A 20,595-nucleotide genomic window follows, 5' to 3' on the forward strand; every position below is an offset into this window, starting at 1 on the left:
ATACCTGAGCCTGGAGAACTAATGGGACTAGGATGGTTCTACTGTCTACTGAATTGACAAAGCTGCACAGAAGTTGCGTATGAAACAACGTCTTCTATACTTTGCAGGATTTTCTTCTACAATGACTCGATACTGTGCAGGAATTCTTGGAACAAAGAGAATCTGGGGTGGGACATTAATCTGAACATTGTGATGTTCATCTGGCTGTAGCATCTACCTTACGGAAAGAGTATTACATCTTGGAGGAGGTTACTGTGTGGCCTCTTTGTTGGGAGCGAAAATTTTATCCTTGATTAACAAACAGGACACCTAGTTGTCATATACTTTGCAGTTTCATAAAGTAGCAGAATCTGAAGGAAGTGCCATTGGTTTAGTTGGCTATTAAATAAGCTATGCAAGGAAATTGTAGCATTCTGATGCAAAAGTGGACCAGTGGTATGTGCAAATTCAGATGGGGACTTTTTTTGTGGCTGACTGTTTTGGAGGCATTGCACTGAGACAGTGCTGGTAAATCACTGGCATGGTTGCCAGCTGTGGTGGTAATGGAGACTTGGGCTGGCAAAATGGCAGGAAGTTGCAATTCTTCTTTGCTAAGAGGTCTTAAAATGGTATGTCTTGGACATCAGTACAGTCCACTGTTGGTCACCTCTACAAAAGGGCACAATTCTGGCTCCAGGTGGGCTTTTACACCAGGTGGCTTTCTTTGCAGTGAGAGTACATAGGCCTGAAGCAATATGTATTGTTTTGAAGTACATCTCTGATTGTGTGAGAGGAAGGGTGTCCTCCCTCCAGCCTCCCTTACTTCACAGGGGGTACAAGGTCTGGTAATCTTCACATTGCAGAACAGTGGTGGGAGCAGTTGGTTTCCTGGAGTGATTTTAATGAAGAGAAGGAATATTAAGCAGAAAAATGAATTCTTAGTGGAAGAGAGATGAAGACAAAAGCTGAAATTCAGGGGAATTGGAACAGAGGGAATGTAGCTGAGAGGAGAAGTAGAGACCAGAGTGGAGTTCAGCCTGGCTTTGAATAGGTGTCCCAAGGCAAGAATGTCAAGTGTCTTAAGAAAGCGTAAAGGGACTTGGACAAGAAAGAGTTATGATGGCAGAAGCAGGAAAGGGCTCACTGTGGCTAGACAGAGGTGCTAGGCACAGGAAGGTTTTCAGAGTGACTGTAAATAAGAACCAGCAGTATATGCCGGGTACGTGTGCTGCAGGTGCATAAGGGGAGGGTGTGTTGTTGCCAGAAAGGATGCTAGCACAGGCAACTGGCATGGAGAATGGAGAAGAGGAGACTGGGAGGAAGGATTGATGCCAGAAACAAGTTATTTCTATTGGTGTCTATGGGGAGGATGGGAAGGAAACGCTCTTTTTCCTGAAGTTGTATAAAAGGTGACATTTTGTTCCCAGAGGACTTCAGCAACCGAAGATCACACACCTTGGGTTGTAACTGCTCAGTAGTGCTTCATGTCAGGCCCTTCTCTTTGGCAAGCTGGGTGCAGCTTTGATCTCCTAAGCTTTTATACCAGGAGGCAGAATTCCCCGTAACAGTCAAATATTTTGGTAACTTTTAGGAATTTACCAGCCAGTTACGCTGAAATGCCCTTTAAAAGTCACTAGCAGCCTGATGCTGTGGGGAGGTTTTGGGAGTTGGTATCTGCCTCTTTGAAAATGTCCTGTCACAGTTTTTTTGGAAGAGGATCCTGCAGCATTTGGAAGTCCCAGATCAGACCTTTAGTCTTCTCAGTGTTAGTTTAGATTTTCCTCAAAGTCAGTGTAGTTCTTTATCATTTTCCCTCCAAAAATAAAGTGCTTTAAAAAAGACTAATGAAAGCCAACAGCCGAGAATTTCCATGACTTCACAGAAACAATTTCAGCAGTTGCATGTTGCTGTGTGCAAGCAATGTGTTATGCACAGCCTGTACCTGTGTTCACAAACTTGTGCTCATAGGCAGCCGTATAATAACAAAGCTGTGTGAACAATCAAAGAATAGCAAGAATTTCTAGACAGAAACAAAATATAAGCTGTGCAACTAAGGCATACAGAAGTTTGATAAAAGGCAGGAAAATCAATAATGCTATTTAGAAATAATAACACCACTACCACCATCCCCCAACCTAAAAATATCATGCAGGAATCTTGAAGGGGTAAATGTTTTCAAAATAGGATTCTAGTGTGTACTACTTGACAAAATTTGATGGGCAAAGCAAGTAATTTCTTTGTTCAAATAATTCTATTCATACACTGGCTAGTATAGCAGACTCGGTACAGTATGTAGTTCACACAAATTGGCCAGTGTGAACATACTGCAAATGAGTTTCTCATCAGTATTGATCTTTCCATTGTGTATAGCACAGAAGTAAATTACATGATGTGATTGACGAAGTAATTTGCCACACTCAAATCAAAGTGTAATACAGGTGTGTTTCCCCTCTTCATTTTGCACAGAGCAATTTTATGGAGGTTTCACTGTGTTTAAACCTGCTATATAATGCTTAATCATCTTTGATTGCTGATATTCAAAGTAATTTTTATGCTAGGTGTAGTTGTTATTGTCTTAGCATCTAAGACAAGAATAAATACATGGTTGAAATGGTAATGCTGATTTACAGCCTGATAAAATTGCCTAGTTTATATACTTGTCATGCTTATTCTAGCTTAATTTCTCATATCCCTGGGAGACTTTTTAAGAGGGTTATAGCCATTTAAAAATAGTTTTAAGGAGTAATAAAAAACATGTCTATTGTTGGAAACAGCTCCTAATGTGCAATTGAGGTAAACAAATATTCTCCAGCCTTACAGTTTGTAGAGACTCTCATTTTGCAGTCTGGCTTTCCTAGAGGCCAATTAACAGCTAGTCAAATAGGCCAAGCTGTTTAGCTCTCTGCTAGACCAGCTTGAATAACTGCAAAGCAGGCTGCCATGCAGCGATTCATCATCTTGGCACAGGGGTGTTACAGCTCTGTATTACTGAAGAGGAAGAATGTGTCAAACTTACTCCCAACTCATCTAAATTTAACAGCGTTAAAATATTTGAACACAGATAGGGACAAAAGTACTCACAATATATACGTAAGGTGGTCACTCACAGATGATGGTGTTTGCTACTGATTTTGTTTTCTGGAATGTAAGATAATATTGTAAGTGGATAGAGTAATTATTTTGTAAATAATCAGAACTTGTTTTTCAGTATTGTGATTAGATTGATTAAACACAAGTGGGGTTTGTAATGATTTTAATGGACATTGTGGAAGAGCCTAATACTTTCTTAAGGAAAATGTGTGCCTTACTTGCTTAGGTTTTTTTGTTTTGTTTTTGGAGGGGGATATAAGTCTCTCAAATAATTTCACTTTGAACTGAAGAAATGGATCATATTCCAGAGAGGATTTTTCTTGCTGTACAGGAATAATTAAAAAATTTATTCAGTGGATTGTAAATTATTAATCACAGAAGTTAGAGCTGGAAATGCCTATTAGATGATCTAGTGTATTTCCCTGCTGGTGGGGGTTTTAGTCCTCTGGCAGTGTCTGTATCAGATATTACACTTTAAATTCATCACAGACATTTTTAATTTCTTTCTTTCTTTCTTTTATTCCTCCCCCCCTCCCCATAGAGTTCATTTGACCATAAGTGTACAGTGGAAAAAGTACGGACATGTACATAATGCAGTTCACATCCATTATAATTAATAAATGTCCAAGGATATCATAAAGGACGTACTCCTCTATACTTTTCCATAAGACAAACTTTAAAAGATTTTTAAAGCACTGTTAGACTTGCTTTACTGGCAAAAGGCTGTAGATCTTTGCACAGTATCTCTTGCTACATATGGTAGCTCTTACTTCTGAAGGTTTGTAAAAGCAGGGCCTTGTCGGGCAAATAGTGAATTACAGAGGCATGGAGGGATTTGCTGTGGGTTGGAACATTGATAGTGAGGCAATTAGGAACTCAAATTGAATATTAAAGATTGATATACATAATGGGAGCACTGCATGCATTACTGCCTTGTCTTTCACATTGAATTAACATTGGTAACAACTAAATTTGGTGAAGCTCAGAATCTGTCAACAAATGTTGAGCAATGATGTCTTTAATATTCCCAGGCATGTGGCTGAAAACCTTTTGAAGGCTGAGGGGTGGAAGGCGGCTTCCTGTTTGTAAGTCAATTCTTTGCAAATTTTGTTTCCTGCAGTGCTCTCTTGGAAAAATTTGAGTTCCTTTATTAGCATATATTTTAGCATGGCTAATTTCCCCTGTGTTCCATAATAGTGATAAGTGACGCGATCTCTTCTTTATGACAAATAACTAAACCAAAGGAAAAATATTCTCCAATGCAAAAAGGCCCTGGGGTTAAATGTTCTCACATTTAGGGGGATGTTGTTTTGTTGTTTGGGTTTTGGGTTTTTTTTTTCCTTTTATTTTTTTTTCTTCTTTTTTTTGGTATGTGTGCTTTGTAACAAACAACACCGGGAAACATTTGGGAAGGTGCATCATCACTGGATGCATGACCCATAGCAACATACACTTCAGATTTACCAGCTACATTTGTGTTGAATTTAAGAGATCTTAACTTTTGGGAATTGCCATGGAATATTTAAATCCTGCACTGTGATACATTTAGTGGGACAATACAGTGTATTTTCCCTTTGTTACGTTTTGTTTTACGGCTAAAAGTGACGTGCATTGCATTTCCTGAGTGTTTGCATTTCCTGTGTCCTGGGAATAGAGAGGCAAGTTCTTTGACTGTCCACCTTGGGGACAGTTTTCAAATATGGGCATACTAGTAAGTCACTGATATGCTCAAGTGGATGCTTTTATCACCATGCAGATGTTTTGGCAATGCCTGCTTTGCAGAGCTGAATGAGTTTCCAGATGCTGGGTTAGTGGTTCTGTTTAGACTTTGGGGGTTTGGGTGATCTGAGGTGGGGTGGTGTTTTGGTTTTGTTTTTTTAAAAATGGGCTTTCTAAGATGATGCTCCTTTATGGTGCAGTCCAGCTTTTCATTAAAGGTGGGCGGACACCTCTTGGCTAGGTGAGCAGTTAATATGCATAGAATGTCTTAAAGCAGTTCCTATAATCCCAGTGCAATGCATGCACACAAGCCTGCAAAATGCAAATTTTGGTGCCACCAGGAGAAAGAAGTGTACAGTGTAAGTACAAGTGCATGCAAGATGCATGGCATCCATTTTTAACAAATCACAATAAATATACATATGTTCTTGCATTTTAGGAGCTTCTCAGATTCTTCTTTGGTACAGTGACCTCCCATAGATAGAAAACTGTGTTAGAAAGGAAGGAAACCCACTTTGTTTTCTTTCGAATCTGAAATAATCTCACAAATACGTAGTGTTGGAGAATAAGTTTTTTGTGTGAGAACAACAGGTCTGAGATGTAAGAACAAGGGCACAGCTTGACAGGATCTTTTGTCAAAATCCTGCTTTTCTATTCTGTTTGTGGCAAAAGCTAACTTGCTACCAAAATGTTAAGTGTAAACTACATAAGGGATTTTTACTTTTAATGTGTAGTTATCAATAATTGAGAATTTGTGTGTTCATTTGTTTAATCAAATTGTTGTGAAGACCATAATTGAAAAAGATGTATTTCCTGCTTGACTCATTTTAGGTAATGTTGCCATTTTGATAAAAATCATGTGATAGTGTTTAGGAAATAAAATTTTAAAATCCTTTATTTTAACTTGAGTTCTAGTGACTAACATCTGTATGTGACCACCCTATGTTTATACAGTAGGTAAATAATACTGTAGGGGCCATCCATCAGTTTCATGATTTCACAAGAACACAAACCCTTTCCTCTCCCACCACCCCAAGAGGATACAAATTAGTGAACCAAGAAATGATGCTATCATGGCAGGCAGGCAGGCAGTCTCCTCATTTTGTATGCTGAAGGCATACATCTCACTCGGCTCCCACCCTCTCTCCCCTCCCCCTCCTGCATACTGTTTGTGCTCTTGATAACATGATGAGAATGATGACTGGCCCTTGTGCTGCAAACTTCTCTCCCTTCCCCATGGACTGACAGTCTTGATCTTGCTTTCAGGTGCATGCTAAATTCCGTTATCCTTTCTACTATGAAATGTGCTGGTATGTTCTGGAGAGATACGTGTCCTGTGTGACCCAGCGCTGCCACCTCAGCAAAGAGTACCAGAAAGAATCAATGTTAATTGGTGAGTGAATCCTTTGAGTGCATATTCAGAACTGATGCTGGCACCTTAGGCTAGTTACTGCTTTGGTTTCTGCAAAGCAGGTTACAAATTGAATTGGAGAACTGTAGAAATTCCAGTGAACTATTTCTTTATTTTGGGGTGGGGAGGGTTTTGACTCTTAAGCATTTCCATGAAGTACCAACCTACTTAGAATTATATTTATTGAGCATTCCCTTAGCAAGTGGATCCCAGAAAAATAATTTTTGGATGCGTTTGTTCTTTGGTTTCAGTAATGTTTGTGTTGAGATGATCTGCCAAACAGTTGAGGATTTACTGCTATGTTTGGCACAGTACCTTAGTAGCCAGAAATGTGTGCATTACAAATGTGCTCTGGTGGGATGGATATTTAGTCCTTTTATAGAGCATCTCCTCTACAGAATGTGTTACAGTCACTAAACCTGGCTTCCCTCTCCTTTCTTTTCTTTAATCTCTACTTTAGTTCTGTCTGTTTGGTGACTGACTTCTAGTTCTGCAGAGTAATAAAACCAAGAAAACACCTACACAAATCTACATGATCTATAACCTAAGTGCAGGGAGGTCAAAGAAACCTTTACAACAATAGCTGAAAATGGACCATAGCAGAGATGGATAGATGTGCCTGAAGCGGGAAGGCATTACCTTGGCACTGATGTGAGCTTTACATCAGTGTGTGACAATTCCAGTTGTTGCCTTGCTGAACTGCCCTGTTTTCCCTCCTTTTAATGGAACAAGACGGTGGGCCATGTTGCCTCCCTGCTTTTAAGTGCAGAATGGCTGAAAGTAGCACAAGCGCCAGCTAAATCTTAGCTGATACGTGTTAAGTGTGGAGGATGACTAAAGTATTTCTGTGCCTCCTGCTCCCTGAGGTGCCACTTGGAGTGAACCTGGCATGCTTGGAACTGCCCCGGGTTCTGGACAGAGTGGGGAAATGATCACCTACTAGAATAATTCTTAGTAGAAGGGATTGAAGAAGTTATGGGCAGACATCACTCTCCAGTGAGTATTACTGACCAAGAATAACTTGAGGGACCTAATAGCCTGTGTAGATAGGCCAGGGAAATTTCTTGGGGTCACAGGGAAATTGGGTACTTCACAGTTTGTTCTCTTCTTAGCTTTGTGAGACCCTGTCAGAAGGGTTAGTTAAGCAGGAGCTCAGTGTGGAGAAGTTTTTCTTGTTATACAAGATCATCCTGGAGGAAAGGATGAATTAGCCTCTTGGATCAGCTCTTCATAAAGCAGTGACAAAACTCTGATGACTGCATTCATTGGAAAATAAGGAACAACCTCCTGTTGTCTAAACCACTGGCATGGAAGGAGGCTCGTCCTGCAGGCAGGATGGGGGTGTCAGATCGCTGAGGTGTAATTTCAGAAGAAATTCGATGCAGAGAGTGAATGGTTCAGGATGTTGAGATGGGACCTTTCCCAGCTAAATCACCAGTGGGAATTTCAGCCCAACTCAGTAGTTACTGATAGTGGTTTGGTGATCCCCACAAAATATGCCTCAGTCCATACTTACTAGCTGAGAGATACTAAAATCGTATAAAAGCTCATTGGGAACCATAGATGTCCAGTATCTAGAGGGAAAAGAACTGTTTTGCATGACCAAAGAATGCCAGCTGCAAAGGCATCAGGAAAAGGAGCTTGGCTATTTGGAAAATGGTTTGGTGCAACATTGTCTGGGCCTTGTCTCCTGTGGTGGCTTCAGTTGTTGGCCTAGTAGAAAGTGAATATGAAACTGTTTTGCTGTTGTTTGGGCATGGTGTTATGGTCATTTTAAGCTACTGTGAGAAACGTGCTGCTCTCACAAGACTATTCCATTTCTCGAACTCTAGAGATTGTGCAGCTGCCCCATGAGCTGAATCAGTTCAGCTATCTGACTGAAAATTAACCCTATCGAAAAATGAATATATTTGTTATCAGTAGGATTGAGGAGCTGATGCGACTTGCAGCCCTACTGCATGGCTGTGAGTGCCAACTCGAGGTAGGTGGTGGAAGCGTCCGGGTGGGCAGATCTTAAGCTGTTGTTACTGTCTTGAATGGATTGGTACTTTCAGCTTACCTAAGTGATATCTACTGACAGTGTGTAGTTCATCCACCTGCCTGCTATCTCTTGACTTCAGAGTATTAGTGTGCTGATAAAATCTCTGACACCCAGGGCCTTTCTCTCCAGGAGAGACAGATGTGTACTTCTTTTTGTCAGAAACTTGCTTTTTATTTCTTGGCAGAATCTTAACCTTAAAATAATTATTGAACTGGGGATTGTGGTTCAAAAGCCTAGATCTATTATATCTACTGGATCTTTCATTTTGGCATTTGTCAAATTCAAAGGAGTAAAGGTACATTATTTACCTTTACAAAGCTGCACTGCTTTGTTCTGCAGGAGTAATACTGGTGCAAATACTTGCTTGTCTTTTCTTTTAACTGGTCTCAATGTCCAGCCTCTTGACTCAAATAAATCTCTATGAACTATAATCCTTGAATTACACTTGTTTGTTCTGCAGTGTCTGTATCTTAATATCATTCACCTGCTGTGGGATAGGAGATCCAAATGAGGTCAGTGTTCCAAAACCCCACCACTTTGTTTTTAAGCTTCTCCTCAGAACTGCTAAGGTCCTTAAATTGTCCTTTCTTAGAGACCTCTCCATCCACAAGCAATTTCTTGATTTCCCATGAGAGAGTATCCCTTGACAAAGAATTTCCCATTATTCTCCTTAAAGAGTAATGAAACAAAGTACTTAACTTCTCTGCAGACTCCTCAATAGATTTAATTGTCTTCTGTCCTTCTTAGTTTAAGAAAAAATTCTTCACATCCTTATACTCATTTTCAGAAATTCCTCTTGAATAATCTTAATGTTTCTCCTTTTTTTTTTTTTTTTAAATAATTTCCTTGACATAATTTGTTGTAAATGTCTATTTTCTACCTTTCTTTTTGGGTGCTTGAACTTGCTATTTTTCACTCTTGAGTTGTGCTGCTTTCTTTTCTTACATGCCTTCTGATACAGTGGTCTTACTGGATCTCAGAAGCTAAGAAGCAACAGGTGATTATTAGTTGAGGAGGACATCCACCAGAGATAGCACAGGATGCTGCCCATGGTCTCTGGGATTCATAAGGTGGTAGTTCTCATAGAATTGGTAGAGATTCTGTTCTCCTGCGTGAAAAAAAGGAGATTACTGTGGTGATAGAGAACATCTTTGGAGAACTCAGAAAACTGAATTCATCAGCAATTGTGTTTTAAAGATATCTTTAGACTTTTCATACTATGTTGTCATTACACAGTATTTATTTGCTTTGACGTGAAGGTTGCTAAATTCAGAGTGACTCTTTCAAGGCATTGCCTGCTCATGAAAATATATTGCTGTGATTGTGTTGTTTTACCTCTGTCCTGATAGTTGCATGCTAGCATAGCACTTTATATTGTTTTTTGTATTTCTGTTTACTAAATGTCTTGACTCAAAAAACTTCAAATGGGGGGAAAAAAAAGAAAACACCTCACTATAGGCAATGCTAAAACCTGGAGTGTTCCCGCTCCTCAAAAAAAGACGTCTGCCCTTCTAAATGAGTTGGAAGATGATGACCGTGGTTTCTTTACCCATTCTTCAGGCCCAGAATTGAGTTTTCAGGCAGTTGCCTCCTAGTTAGTGTGTGAGACTGTTCTTTTCAGATCTCTTCTGCAGAAGGGCAAACACTCAGGGGAATGATGACATGACAGCAATCCCAGACTGCTGTAAAAGCACGCAATCTCTCTTTCTCTCCCTTTTTTCTTTTCCTTGTCCCTCTCAACTGTGACATTTGTCCTGCCGACTGAAATCAGAAACAGATCCTATTTGGGTTTCCTACTAGATTTGAACATGCACTGTTTCGGGATGGATATGTCTTCATTATTTTTACTCTTACCATGAATGAGTCTGTACTGCATGTTTTCAATCACAATTGACCTTCAGTGAGATATGGATCTTGAGAGTGAGCTGACAAAGAGTAATTGGGAGAAGATACTGGGCTATCAAAAATGTGCTTTCTCTGTAGCCTGCAGCTTTTAAGACTTCCATTGCTAAAATTTTAACAGGATGGCTCTAACTATATGTTAAGCCTGATGGATGAAGAAAATATGCCCTCTGGCATGGTGAAGGAGCCATGTCTTTTTTTTCCTCTCTCTTCTCAGGGGATAGAAGAGATTTGCTTATGATAGACAGGTACTGGACTATCAGTCACTATTGAGTGATTTCTGTGTGGGGTGCTCCATGCAGTGATACATTTCCAGTATGCTCAGGGTTTTTTTCTGCTAATGGCAATGTCATTGCTGTCTTTAGCAGACCAATAGGAACTGCTGCTCCCAAGTCACAGTGTCAGGGTTTGGAGCTGGGAGTGGCAAGATAGGTACTACACACTGAACTCTTTTTACTAAAAGAGTTTAGAAAGATTTCATAATTATACCTCACACCCCTCCCTTTCTTTTAAGTTCTGTAATACAGCAAGTTGCTTTTCAGCAAGGAAAGAAACTGTGTATAATTATCCTTCTTGTACAAGTGGATAACTGTGGGGAAAATTGAGTGATTTGACCAGAACCACAGGGAAGTGTGGTCAAGCCTGTGCTGCTACTCCTCTTCACTGAGTTATGTCACTGACTGGTTTGTATAAGCTGGTTTTATTTGCTTTGAGATGGAGAGGGGGGTGAAGGTCTTTTTGCACTAAGTGGTATGGAAGCCCAGACTGGATAACCACTCTAAAACTAGAGTTCTAACCTGGTATTGGCTGGTGCGTTGACTCAGAAGAAGAAACCACAGTTGCACTTAGCAGGAGCTCTTTTCCATGGAGAGACTTTCTAAACCAAAAACCTCCAAGTCAGTAGAACCCTGGTAATACACTGCTAAAAATGCACTTCTTGACAAAATAAATGCAGATTATCCTTATGTAGGGCCTCAGCTTGCAGCATAGTAACTTTCAGTCAGGTACTGTTTGCATTAAAATGAATAAATAAAAATAATGGTATATTGCATTACTACAAAACACTTGAAAACATAAGATTGAACCTTCCTCACCTTAAAGTTATCCTTCCATTATTGATTCCCTTGGCATTTTTTTTTTTTAATTACCAGCAGTAGCAGACAGTTGTTGTCTTTTGAAAGCAGTCCACTCTTAATCTGATAGTGCAACAGTACTGTAATCCCCTAGTGCTCCAGAATAGACTGATACATTTCAGGTTAATAGCAAGCCCTGTCCCCAGATGTAAAGTTAGGCAAGGCATCAGGTAACTGCCAGGCTTGCAGAGAACAGGCCACAGGGCACTTGTTTGGTGATGGCTCATTTTGAGGTTAGATTTAGATTGGGTTTTGTCTGTCCATACCCAGGTGTCGCTGGCACAGCAGGGCCTGTCTTGTGCAGACAGCCGGTGGCAGGGAAGCGGTGGCAGCTGGCAGAACAGAATTGCTGGCCCCCCCGTGTGCTTGTTTCTGATGGGAATAGGCCCCCAGTATGCTGTGGTGTTCCACTCCTCGCTTGCCTTTTGTTTCCATAGATTAGAGCAAGAGACAAAAAGTGGAGATCTCTCTTGAAGGCAGTTTTCTCTTAGCACCAGAGCATTAGTTGGAGTAACGTGATCTCCCTCTCTTTCTTTAGGCCTTATCTACGCTTGCGATTTGCCCCAGTTACAGCCATTAGTTCCTGTTCAGCAGAGCCACAGCATAGGAAGACAGAAACATAATTTTCTTTGTGCAGATTTATACCAATTTCTGTTAATGATGCTGTACTGGTAGCGTAGGGAAGTGTATCTGCTTTCACCTTCTTCTGCTTTATCACTGGCATCTTCTCCCATCTAGACTGGGCTTTTGTGCTTCAGTCAATTGTAAAATAGTTCACCAAGGCAGCGTGGCTTAGAGAAGGGGCTCCAGCCCTGGATCCAGGAGCCTGGATTCTGATTCCTGGTTTTGCCCTGGATTTGATGTGCGACAATGAGCAAATCGTGCTTTCTCCCAAGCATCTGTTTCCTCAGCTGTAAAATGGGAGAATGACATAAGCTGATTATATAGCCCTTTGAGGTGGGTAAGTGTGCTAGCTACTGTGGACAAAGGAGAAAACAGTATTAAATAAAAGTTGGATAACGTAGTGGTTTTTAAATGTTCTGGTTAAGATATTTTCTAATCCTGTTTATTTTTCTAAGAGAAGCATGGGGGTGTATTAGCACAGACCAGGGAGGAGGAGCTGCTTTGGAGTGTTGCATGCCACCACCTCAGCACACAAAATAAACTGTGCTGTACTTCATGGTGAAGCTTTTTTGGAGGGATGCAAGGAGGATGTTAGCCCGCACTGTGGAAGTAGAGCTGGATTTGGCTGTGACCAGCCTTGCTGGTAGCTGGTATTTTTTGTGACTGCCATCTTTTCACAGGTGTTTCAGCTTAAATGTGCCTTTCAGGAGTAATTTTATGGCTATTTTGGTTCTGAGGAAAAATACAAACATGACTGAAGGAGTAGACTAGTCACAGAGATGCTTGATTTTTGCAGACACTGTAGCAACAGCACTTTTGCCCTGAGAAGTATAAAGTGGCTAACTCTTATCTCTTGGGCACTAACCTGCAGAGGTCTACCTGGCCTTACAGAATTTTTATTTGAAACTGCAAAGCTAAGCAGCTAGGCTAACTGCCCTCAGATAGCTACTCTGCCACTACCTGTTGCATCTTTGTTACTCAGCTGTAACGTGTATTTTGCAAGAAGATGATATAGACTATGCAAGAGACAAGGAGCTTCTCTGTGATAAGGATGAATTTGCCAGCTTGGAACTGGGCTTCAGTGTTTGTTTTGAACCTCACTGTTAAACAACCGGATACTGAGCTTTTTCTTTAATGTTCATTTAATCATTCCTTAAGCATAATTCATATTGTCCTAGTCCAAAGCTACTGCATTGCAAAGCATGAAAGCTGTGAAAGGAACTTTTCATTAATTGTTCACTCATTTTTTCTGTATGACTTCTGTTTCCTTTGCAGAGTGTTTTTGTTTGCAGCTTGATCTCATACCCATTTCAGCCAGTATTAAAATTCACATTGACTTAACTGGGTGTTGCCAGTGTTAACTGTATTTTCCACAGAAATTCCTGCTGTTGCTAGCCTGCATTCAATGTTTTTCACTTAGTAAAGGAAATTGTGTCTAATAAATAAAAAAAGATGGGTGCTTTAGGGAACTTTGGCCACTAGTTTCCTATATTGCTTTCACTGCTTGATTGCATGGAGTTGGGTAGCAGTTGGGATTTTTAGGGGGAAACCTAGTATAAAACTAAGATTAACAGTTCTTTAGACTCAGAAACTTGCCTTTAAATTTTCCTGAGAAGTACCTAGAAAGTATCAGGGATGGTGTTAAGAAAAACAGTATCATGCAACTCTGTGACAGTCCTTGCATTTCTCAGTGTGTTTAGGCTTCTTGTCTGTAAAATAAGCATAATTGTAATCCTTTGTCTCAGAAGAGCAATGAGTATTCACGCAGTAGGTTCTTGTTTTACCAACCATTGCTTGCAAAGAGGAAAAGTATTGAGAAGTTGATTTTCTGCCGTGCAGAGTTCCTGGAAGAATGATGATGTACAGCATTTTAACGTGCTTTCTCCCATCATTTTTCCCCTCCTCTTTCTGTGCTAACTCTCCTCTTAAAGCTGTAAGGCTGCCGAATCTGGTCTCTTTCGGATTTGCGGGCAAATTAATTGTGTGTGACTTAAGAGCTCTGCCTACTCTTAATTGAAGGCATAGAGGACTGAAGCTTTGAAGAAAGCATAATTTTTCCCTAAATGTTTCCCAGTCATTTGAACTGAGTAGATTTTAATGAAAACCAGCATTAAAACAAACAAACAAACAAACAACCCCCCCCCCATCCAAATTAAAAATCGGCTGAATAGAGCCCATTCCTGTCACATACTTAGTAGGCATTATCGAGTGCCCTTTTAAATAGGCAGTGCCTAGCCCCAGTGGTAGAGAAGTGTTTAAGCTATGAATTACATTGGGTAAAATTTCAGCATTCTTTTTCTAACTTCCAGATGCAAAAAGAAAACGCAGCACAGACAGCTATTCATCAGATTCGTGGTTAGACATGGATGAAGAATCTTGTGATGCCCATATCCGGGAGGAGAAGGATGACAGCTTGGATAAGAACTCTAAATGCTTGGTGGATGGCTCCTCCTCACCCAACAGCACACACTCAGAAGGGAAGGAGGGTGCAGAAAGAAAACAAAAAGCCACAGTAATGAGATACCTAAAAAGAACTTTGTCTAATGAGTCGGATGACAGCGTAAAATCAACGACCCCCACGGACTATCCCAAAACACCAACAGGGTCTCCAGCTACAGAAGTTTCAACCAAATGGACTCACCTCACAGAATTTGAACTGAAGGGTTTAAAAGCCCTGGTGGAAAAGCTTGAATCTCTCCCAGAGAACAAGAAGTGTGTTCCAGAAGGCATCGAAGATCCTCAGGCTCTCCTAGAGGACATGAAGGTGGGTGTGATAGCTTGCTGATCCACACAAACTATTTTCTGTGGGCATAGAAGACAGCAGGAGATCAGAAAGCAAGTTCTGCAGCAGAGGGATGGCAGCTTGTGTAGTGACCAGCTCATATCAGCCTGCTATGCCACAGAGAGGGAAATTATGCTTTCAACAAAAGCCATCTCCACTCTGGGGAGATGGCTGTTTGCAGTCTGATTTAATTGATGCAGTCCTTTCTGACTGTCGTAGCCATGGCCAAAAGTTTAGATCCTCTCATAGTTCAGCACTTGTTATGTCCCATGTGTAAATACTATACCTCAAAAAGCCTATTTATATTTATAGTCTTAATCTGCCCTTTTTGGGTCTAGTGTCTTTCTGGAGTATATCTGATTAACTGACACAGGAAATGTAAATACTTGATTGTAATTCAGAAGATACATTGTCTAATGTTTTCGGTTGCTTTTTTTTTCTTTCACCTTTTTCATTTTCTTTTCCTCCATTGCCCTCTATAGGTTGATAATTATTCTCCACTGGTACAATACACTGTTTTTGGAGATGGTGGAGGAGTGAATGCTCACTAGTGACAGAACTTCTCTTTAGGTTTTTAGCATACTGAAGGTGGTAGCCCATCTGACTTGGGGATAGATTCCTCCTGAAGACCAACATGGCCTTGCTACTTCGAGTCCTATCCCTGCCTCTGATCCGTGGCATCCCTTTGGACTACTTGGTTAGCTTTTCTGTGTCCTGTTTTCACATTGTATAAAGTAGGCATCTTAATTATTTTTTTCAACAAAGCGGAGAGCAGCATACTCTTGTAAATATGCTGGGACTTGGCCAATAAGGCTAAAATTGTCAGCCTGTCCTCCACAGGTCCAGTACCATGGCAATTTGGCCTGATTTGGAACTATGAGTAGTGATGCGTGGTCTTGTGTTTGGACAGCTAGTTCTGCGCTGTTCCTGTGTATAATGTGGTTCTTCAGCTACATACATTCTATACACAAGAGCTGTGTAAGCCACAGTCTGAGGGGAGAAATACATGTTTATATGGTAAAAGGGGAACCTGTGCTTCTTTAGTGCAAGTAGTGTAACAGCTGCTTAGAAATGGTTTCAAAGCTAGTTAAAGAATACTGAACATGTGCAGTGTGCAGTGGAACCATATTCCACAATCTTGGAGCCTGGAATTGTGATACACGGCACTCATTTTGGTAAACCGCAAGAGCTCAGAGTCTCTTCTTGCAAAATCAGCCACTTTGTGTATGACAGTGGACGCACATGCCCAAAGTTGTGGCTGTAGATTCACTGGCTTGCTTTGTGATCAGTCGTCGTCTAATCAGAAATCAAAATGAAGCTTCGAGACCAGGAGTTGAATTTGTGGTGAAGGAGAAAGAATGGTAGGGTAACTTTTCCAAGCGTGATGCGCAGACCAAGTTTCACTTAAAAATAAACTGCCCCTTCTTGCAATCCCAGAAAAGGGTATAACATGTAATAGATGGTGCAGATGTTCAGAATATGATCATGCATGCTCTTTTGATGACATACTCCAATGCACTGTGAGACATCTTAGTAGAACATGGCAAGATACCATATGTGAATCTGGTTTAAAGCACCGTGTAGGAGTATATGCTTTCTTATTCCTTTCCAGAGCAGTGGATTCACTAGCTACAGAGATGGAGAACTGCAAATGGACATTTAAGAAAAAAGCCCAAGTTGTGCCCTTTTTGGTGATACTGTGCTTTAACTGGTATTAAGTGGGCATCTGCCAGTTTATTTTGTGCATCTTGCAGAGTTGCAGTCTGATGTTCCATCTTCTTTGATAACTGCCTGCTCCTAAACTTTCTCTGCTTGCCAGCACACACTGTAACCATCAGGATGTAGTCCAGCATCTGGATATTTATGGTTCCCTGCTGGTTAAAAAGCCTATGACCACATCTAAACATCATGCATGCTCCAGAATTGTTTTCTCTGGAATCACCTCTGTATGTTTGGCAAGCCTGTGACTGATCAGTCAGAACAAGACCTTTTAAAAGTACATTAACTCAAGCATCTCCTTGAAGTGTCTAAAGAACTCTTAAAGAACTTTCTTACCCATCTCTTTTACAACGTTGGCCCACATTTAAGGCGGCCCTTGATTTTCAGAGAATGGAAGTCAATACAGCATAGTAAATTAATTAAAGCCCATATAGTCTGTTTCCTCCATAACTCTCCCTACAGCTGCATAATCCACTTGCTTGGTGCTCTGAAGGGCCAGTTAGGGTGAGTAGTACTCAGATCAGTGGTTGCTTGAGTACACTTCCTCTCAAGTCAGGAGTGGAGCCTAGGGCTCCCCACACAGGCCTTCCCTTTGCTCGTCAGCAAATTTTCTGAGGCAGCGACTGACAAGGTGTGTCCTGTTCCCATCTAGAGTTGGGACCCTGGATGCAACAACCCGTTACTGCTTTCTGCTGCTGTGCTCATTGACATGGTGGAGAACAGGGCAGTGGAGCCAAAGCATCCTATCTCCTTGTAACCCATGTGATACCAAAGCACGAAGTTTTGTTCAGTTTATTGGCTTTAAAAAAAAAATCAAAACCAATTGTATCAGTGTATGTTTACGGCTTCTACCTTCAAAGGATAGAGCATGCTGATGGAAAAGCTGCCAAGTGACTGATTTCAGCCCCTTGAGCATACATCTAGCATAATGGTCCTTGCAGGATTCCTGTATTACTTGCTGTGCAGAATGTGGCTATTCAGTATTTTGTTCTGTCCTTGCTCTTCAGTGTGTCTCAGGTATGTCATACTGTTCAGACCCTTAGCTGAACATGGTGATAAGAATGTTCCCTTGGGGTTCCCAGTGATACTCATCACTACCATAGTCATGTGCTTTGCAAGTGGTAATTGATGAGCTGCTGTTATCTGGTTCACAGGTAGGGAACTAGGGTGCAAAGAGATTAAGATAAAAGTGACCATAATTTTGGATACTGGCTTTATGTGCCGTGGATGTGATTTTCAGAAAAGGTAGCATTATTTAAGAATGATACGTGCAAAAGATAATTTTAATGGTATTGAAACTGTAATTGCTTAACATTTCTGCAAAGGAGAAGTTCTGATCTTTAACATCCAGATCCCAAGCCAGGCGTGAGGAAGCGTAGGATCATAAAATTCATGACTGCCTCTGGAAACTTGATTTAAAAGGTTTGCCCTGTGTCACATAGAGACATAATGGCAGAGGAAGAAATACAGTCCATTTTTCCAGAATGGTATTTATCTCCTTGACCACTAAATCATATTCCCTCTTACTTTGCTACTAGTTTTCCAACTTGTACAGAAAATAATGTGGGGATTTTGCTGATAGCATTAGCAGTAGAGTGAGCAGAAGCCTGGCACCTTTACCTCACCCTGATGAATATCCAGAGCAGCAGTCATCTGTGGGACTGAATGGAGACAGAAATCGTGCAGAAGAAGCTGTGCAGATCATATGTGCTGTGACTGTATTCAGCTATATTCACAAGGTTTATTTCATGGGCAACCTGACTTTTGGGCATGTGATGTATTAATAATACATCCTATAAAAATTACCCTTTTTGTGTACCCATTTGGGAGTTATTTTTAACAAATGCATAGCAAGAACATGCTCTGACAGAAAGTCTGAAAGCTTTTGCTCTGCTTGGGAAGTCTTAAACAAGTTTCTTCCTGAAGAAAATAAATACGTGTTTATTGCAGCAGTTTTATTTCTTAATGAAATACACTCAGGAACTTTTCTGTATGACATTCAAGTCTGTCTTTGTGCTTCAGTACGATAATTAATGTTTTCAAAACACAGGATATGGGTAGCTAAACTGGAGAAAGGAAACCATTTTATTCAGTGATGTGAAGTTTCACAGAAGAAATCAGGGTAACTCGCAAAGAATCCATGCTTTCCTATCTAAGCAAGAATACACTGAAGGATGGGCAACTGATTACTGATCTTAGGGGTAAATACAACTACAGCTATATACAGCTATTTAATGTCAAGCAGGTGAGACTCTTTGAAATAAAGTAATTTATTTTCCTTATGAGAAGGGAGACTGAAAACTAAACTAAGCCTGTGTAAATTCCTTACACATCATCTAAGCTCCTAACTAACTGCGACTATCTAGGGGGACACAGCAATCCAGAAGTGCCAAGCTAATGCCTCTGCAGATTGAGAACCCATTTATCACTGTGATCGATGGAGTGCAGCAGCACAAGGGAGGCTTATTTGCAGAGTATAACACAGGCCTCACTTGGGGAGTGGGTCAGCTCTTCCCTCAGCTCAAACAAGGAATTAAATTATTGTCGGCTACTGCTCTGCTGTATGGGCACTGTATCGCATGAGACCTGTGTTCGCCACCAAAGGAGCTTCGCAGAGGCCTCCAAACAGCAATTACTGACAGGAGCGTTCACTCCGTAGCAGATGGCATCTGAACAATCGGCCAAGGAGATGCAATACTCTCTGTATCCAAATGTCTGCGGATGGGCTCTGTGTGAGCTGTGTGTGCAGCAAGTGTGAGGTGAAATTGTTGTACAGATAAACATACACTCCGTGAGAGTGCTCAGCTGACCCAAGTTGCAGAAGGACAGAAGGCTTGGCAGTATAACTGTGGGCAGGGTGAGCAGCCAGAAGACAGTGTGGCTGTTGCCCTCACATCCTTGTTGTTGGTGTTCCTGTTGGAGGCACATGCAGCCTGCAGTATACATTCCATATATACATGCCCTGAAATGAAATTTGAAACAGTGCAACAACTCTGGCTCCCAATTTAAAAATTAAGTAGCAGCTGAATTGTTAGAAAAGTACCTATGCTGATGAGGAAGAAAAGGAGGAAAAAAAATCACCGAGAAGTAATTTTACTTAGATGGTGCCCTTGGGGATTGGAAGAATTTCGTCGTGTGGCTTCTCCACTTCATATTTAGCTACCAAATAGTATGGCAGTCTACTAAAGATGCAATTGGGGTGGACTTATGCTTGAAGAAGAGAACAGAGCGGTAACCATCTTACTCCTTGGTGTAGTTTGCACCCCACATCACAGGACAGGTAAAGCTGAGCAGACTTTTGATTGTGTCAGTCTGCATCCCACATTAAACACTCTTTGCCAGTGATACTTGTCTGTGTGCAGCCTCTGATTTCAGCACACAACATTTCTGTTGTGTTACCAGCAGGATGGTAATTCCTTTGCTGCTGTTGGGGAAGAGGATTGTGAGATCTGCCTCCTAATAATGCCACAGACCTTCCCCACTTCAAAGCAAAAATGCTGCTCTTCTTCAGAAGGGACTGTGAAAGTCCATTAGGGCAGAAGAAACTCAGTTTGAAGAACAGAGTTTGTCAAATATCTGCAACTCCTTGGCAGCAGGAGAAGATTCTTGTGCAAGACAGATGATATCTACTGAAATATGTTCTTACTTTTTCTTGCCAAGAAATCTTACCCCCTTCTCATTCTGATGACAGGAAAAAAACTCCCTCTACTGAATGCATTTCAGGAGAGTCATTGCTTGCTGTGCTTTTGAAATTAATGGCTAAGCTGAATTCTTACATACTTAATCAGTTTCTTTCCTTCATACCTGCTTTTGTCACCACAGCCTTCAAGTGTAATGAATTGGGCAGCCTTGTGCTGCATGAACATCACATTGTTTTGTCTGACTGGAGCCCCATGGCTTTTCTTTATCTTCTTTTTTTTAAGCAGGTGAACAAAAGTCTGCCTCCTCCAGCTTGTGTGCTGACACTCGACACTACAGTCACTGCAACTGTGGCTTGGTTATGATTCTGCTGCTCAGACATCCATTGTTTTCAGCTGGCTGAGATGATAAACTGCCATAGTTTTACATTTCTTCTTGGATAATATTTTCACGTGATACGTATGATAACAAACCTTCACTATCTTGCCAAATTCTTGGAATATACTCTGCTTTCTATTGAACTCGGAGTCTCTGACAGTCGTTAGTAGAAATGTTA

At 40.9% G+C, this 20,595-nt stretch overlaps 1 protein-coding gene across 1 annotated transcript in view; it reads left to right on the top strand.

The window, feature by feature from the left end:
- KDM2B (lysine (K)-specific demethylase 2B) overlaps positions 1 to 20,595 on the top strand; it is a 114,796-nt gene that overhangs the window by 51,099 nt on the left and 43,102 nt on the right. Inside the window, exons 8-9 of the mRNA XM_010582185.1 lie at positions 6,055 to 6,181; positions 14,209 to 14,663. Coding sequence (XP_010580487.1) covers positions 6,055 to 6,181; positions 14,209 to 14,663 — 582 coding nt within the window. The remainder of the gene's footprint in view (positions 1 to 6,054; positions 6,182 to 14,208; positions 14,664 to 20,595) is intronic.

This window comes from Haliaeetus leucocephalus, unplaced genomic scaffold, assembly GCF_000737465.1.
Source record: "Haliaeetus leucocephalus isolate CR32 unplaced genomic scaffold, Haliaeetus_leucocephalus-4.0 Scaffold840, whole genome shotgun sequence".
NCBI classification, from domain to species: Eukaryota; Metazoa; Chordata; class Aves; order Accipitriformes; family Accipitridae; genus Haliaeetus; species Haliaeetus leucocephalus.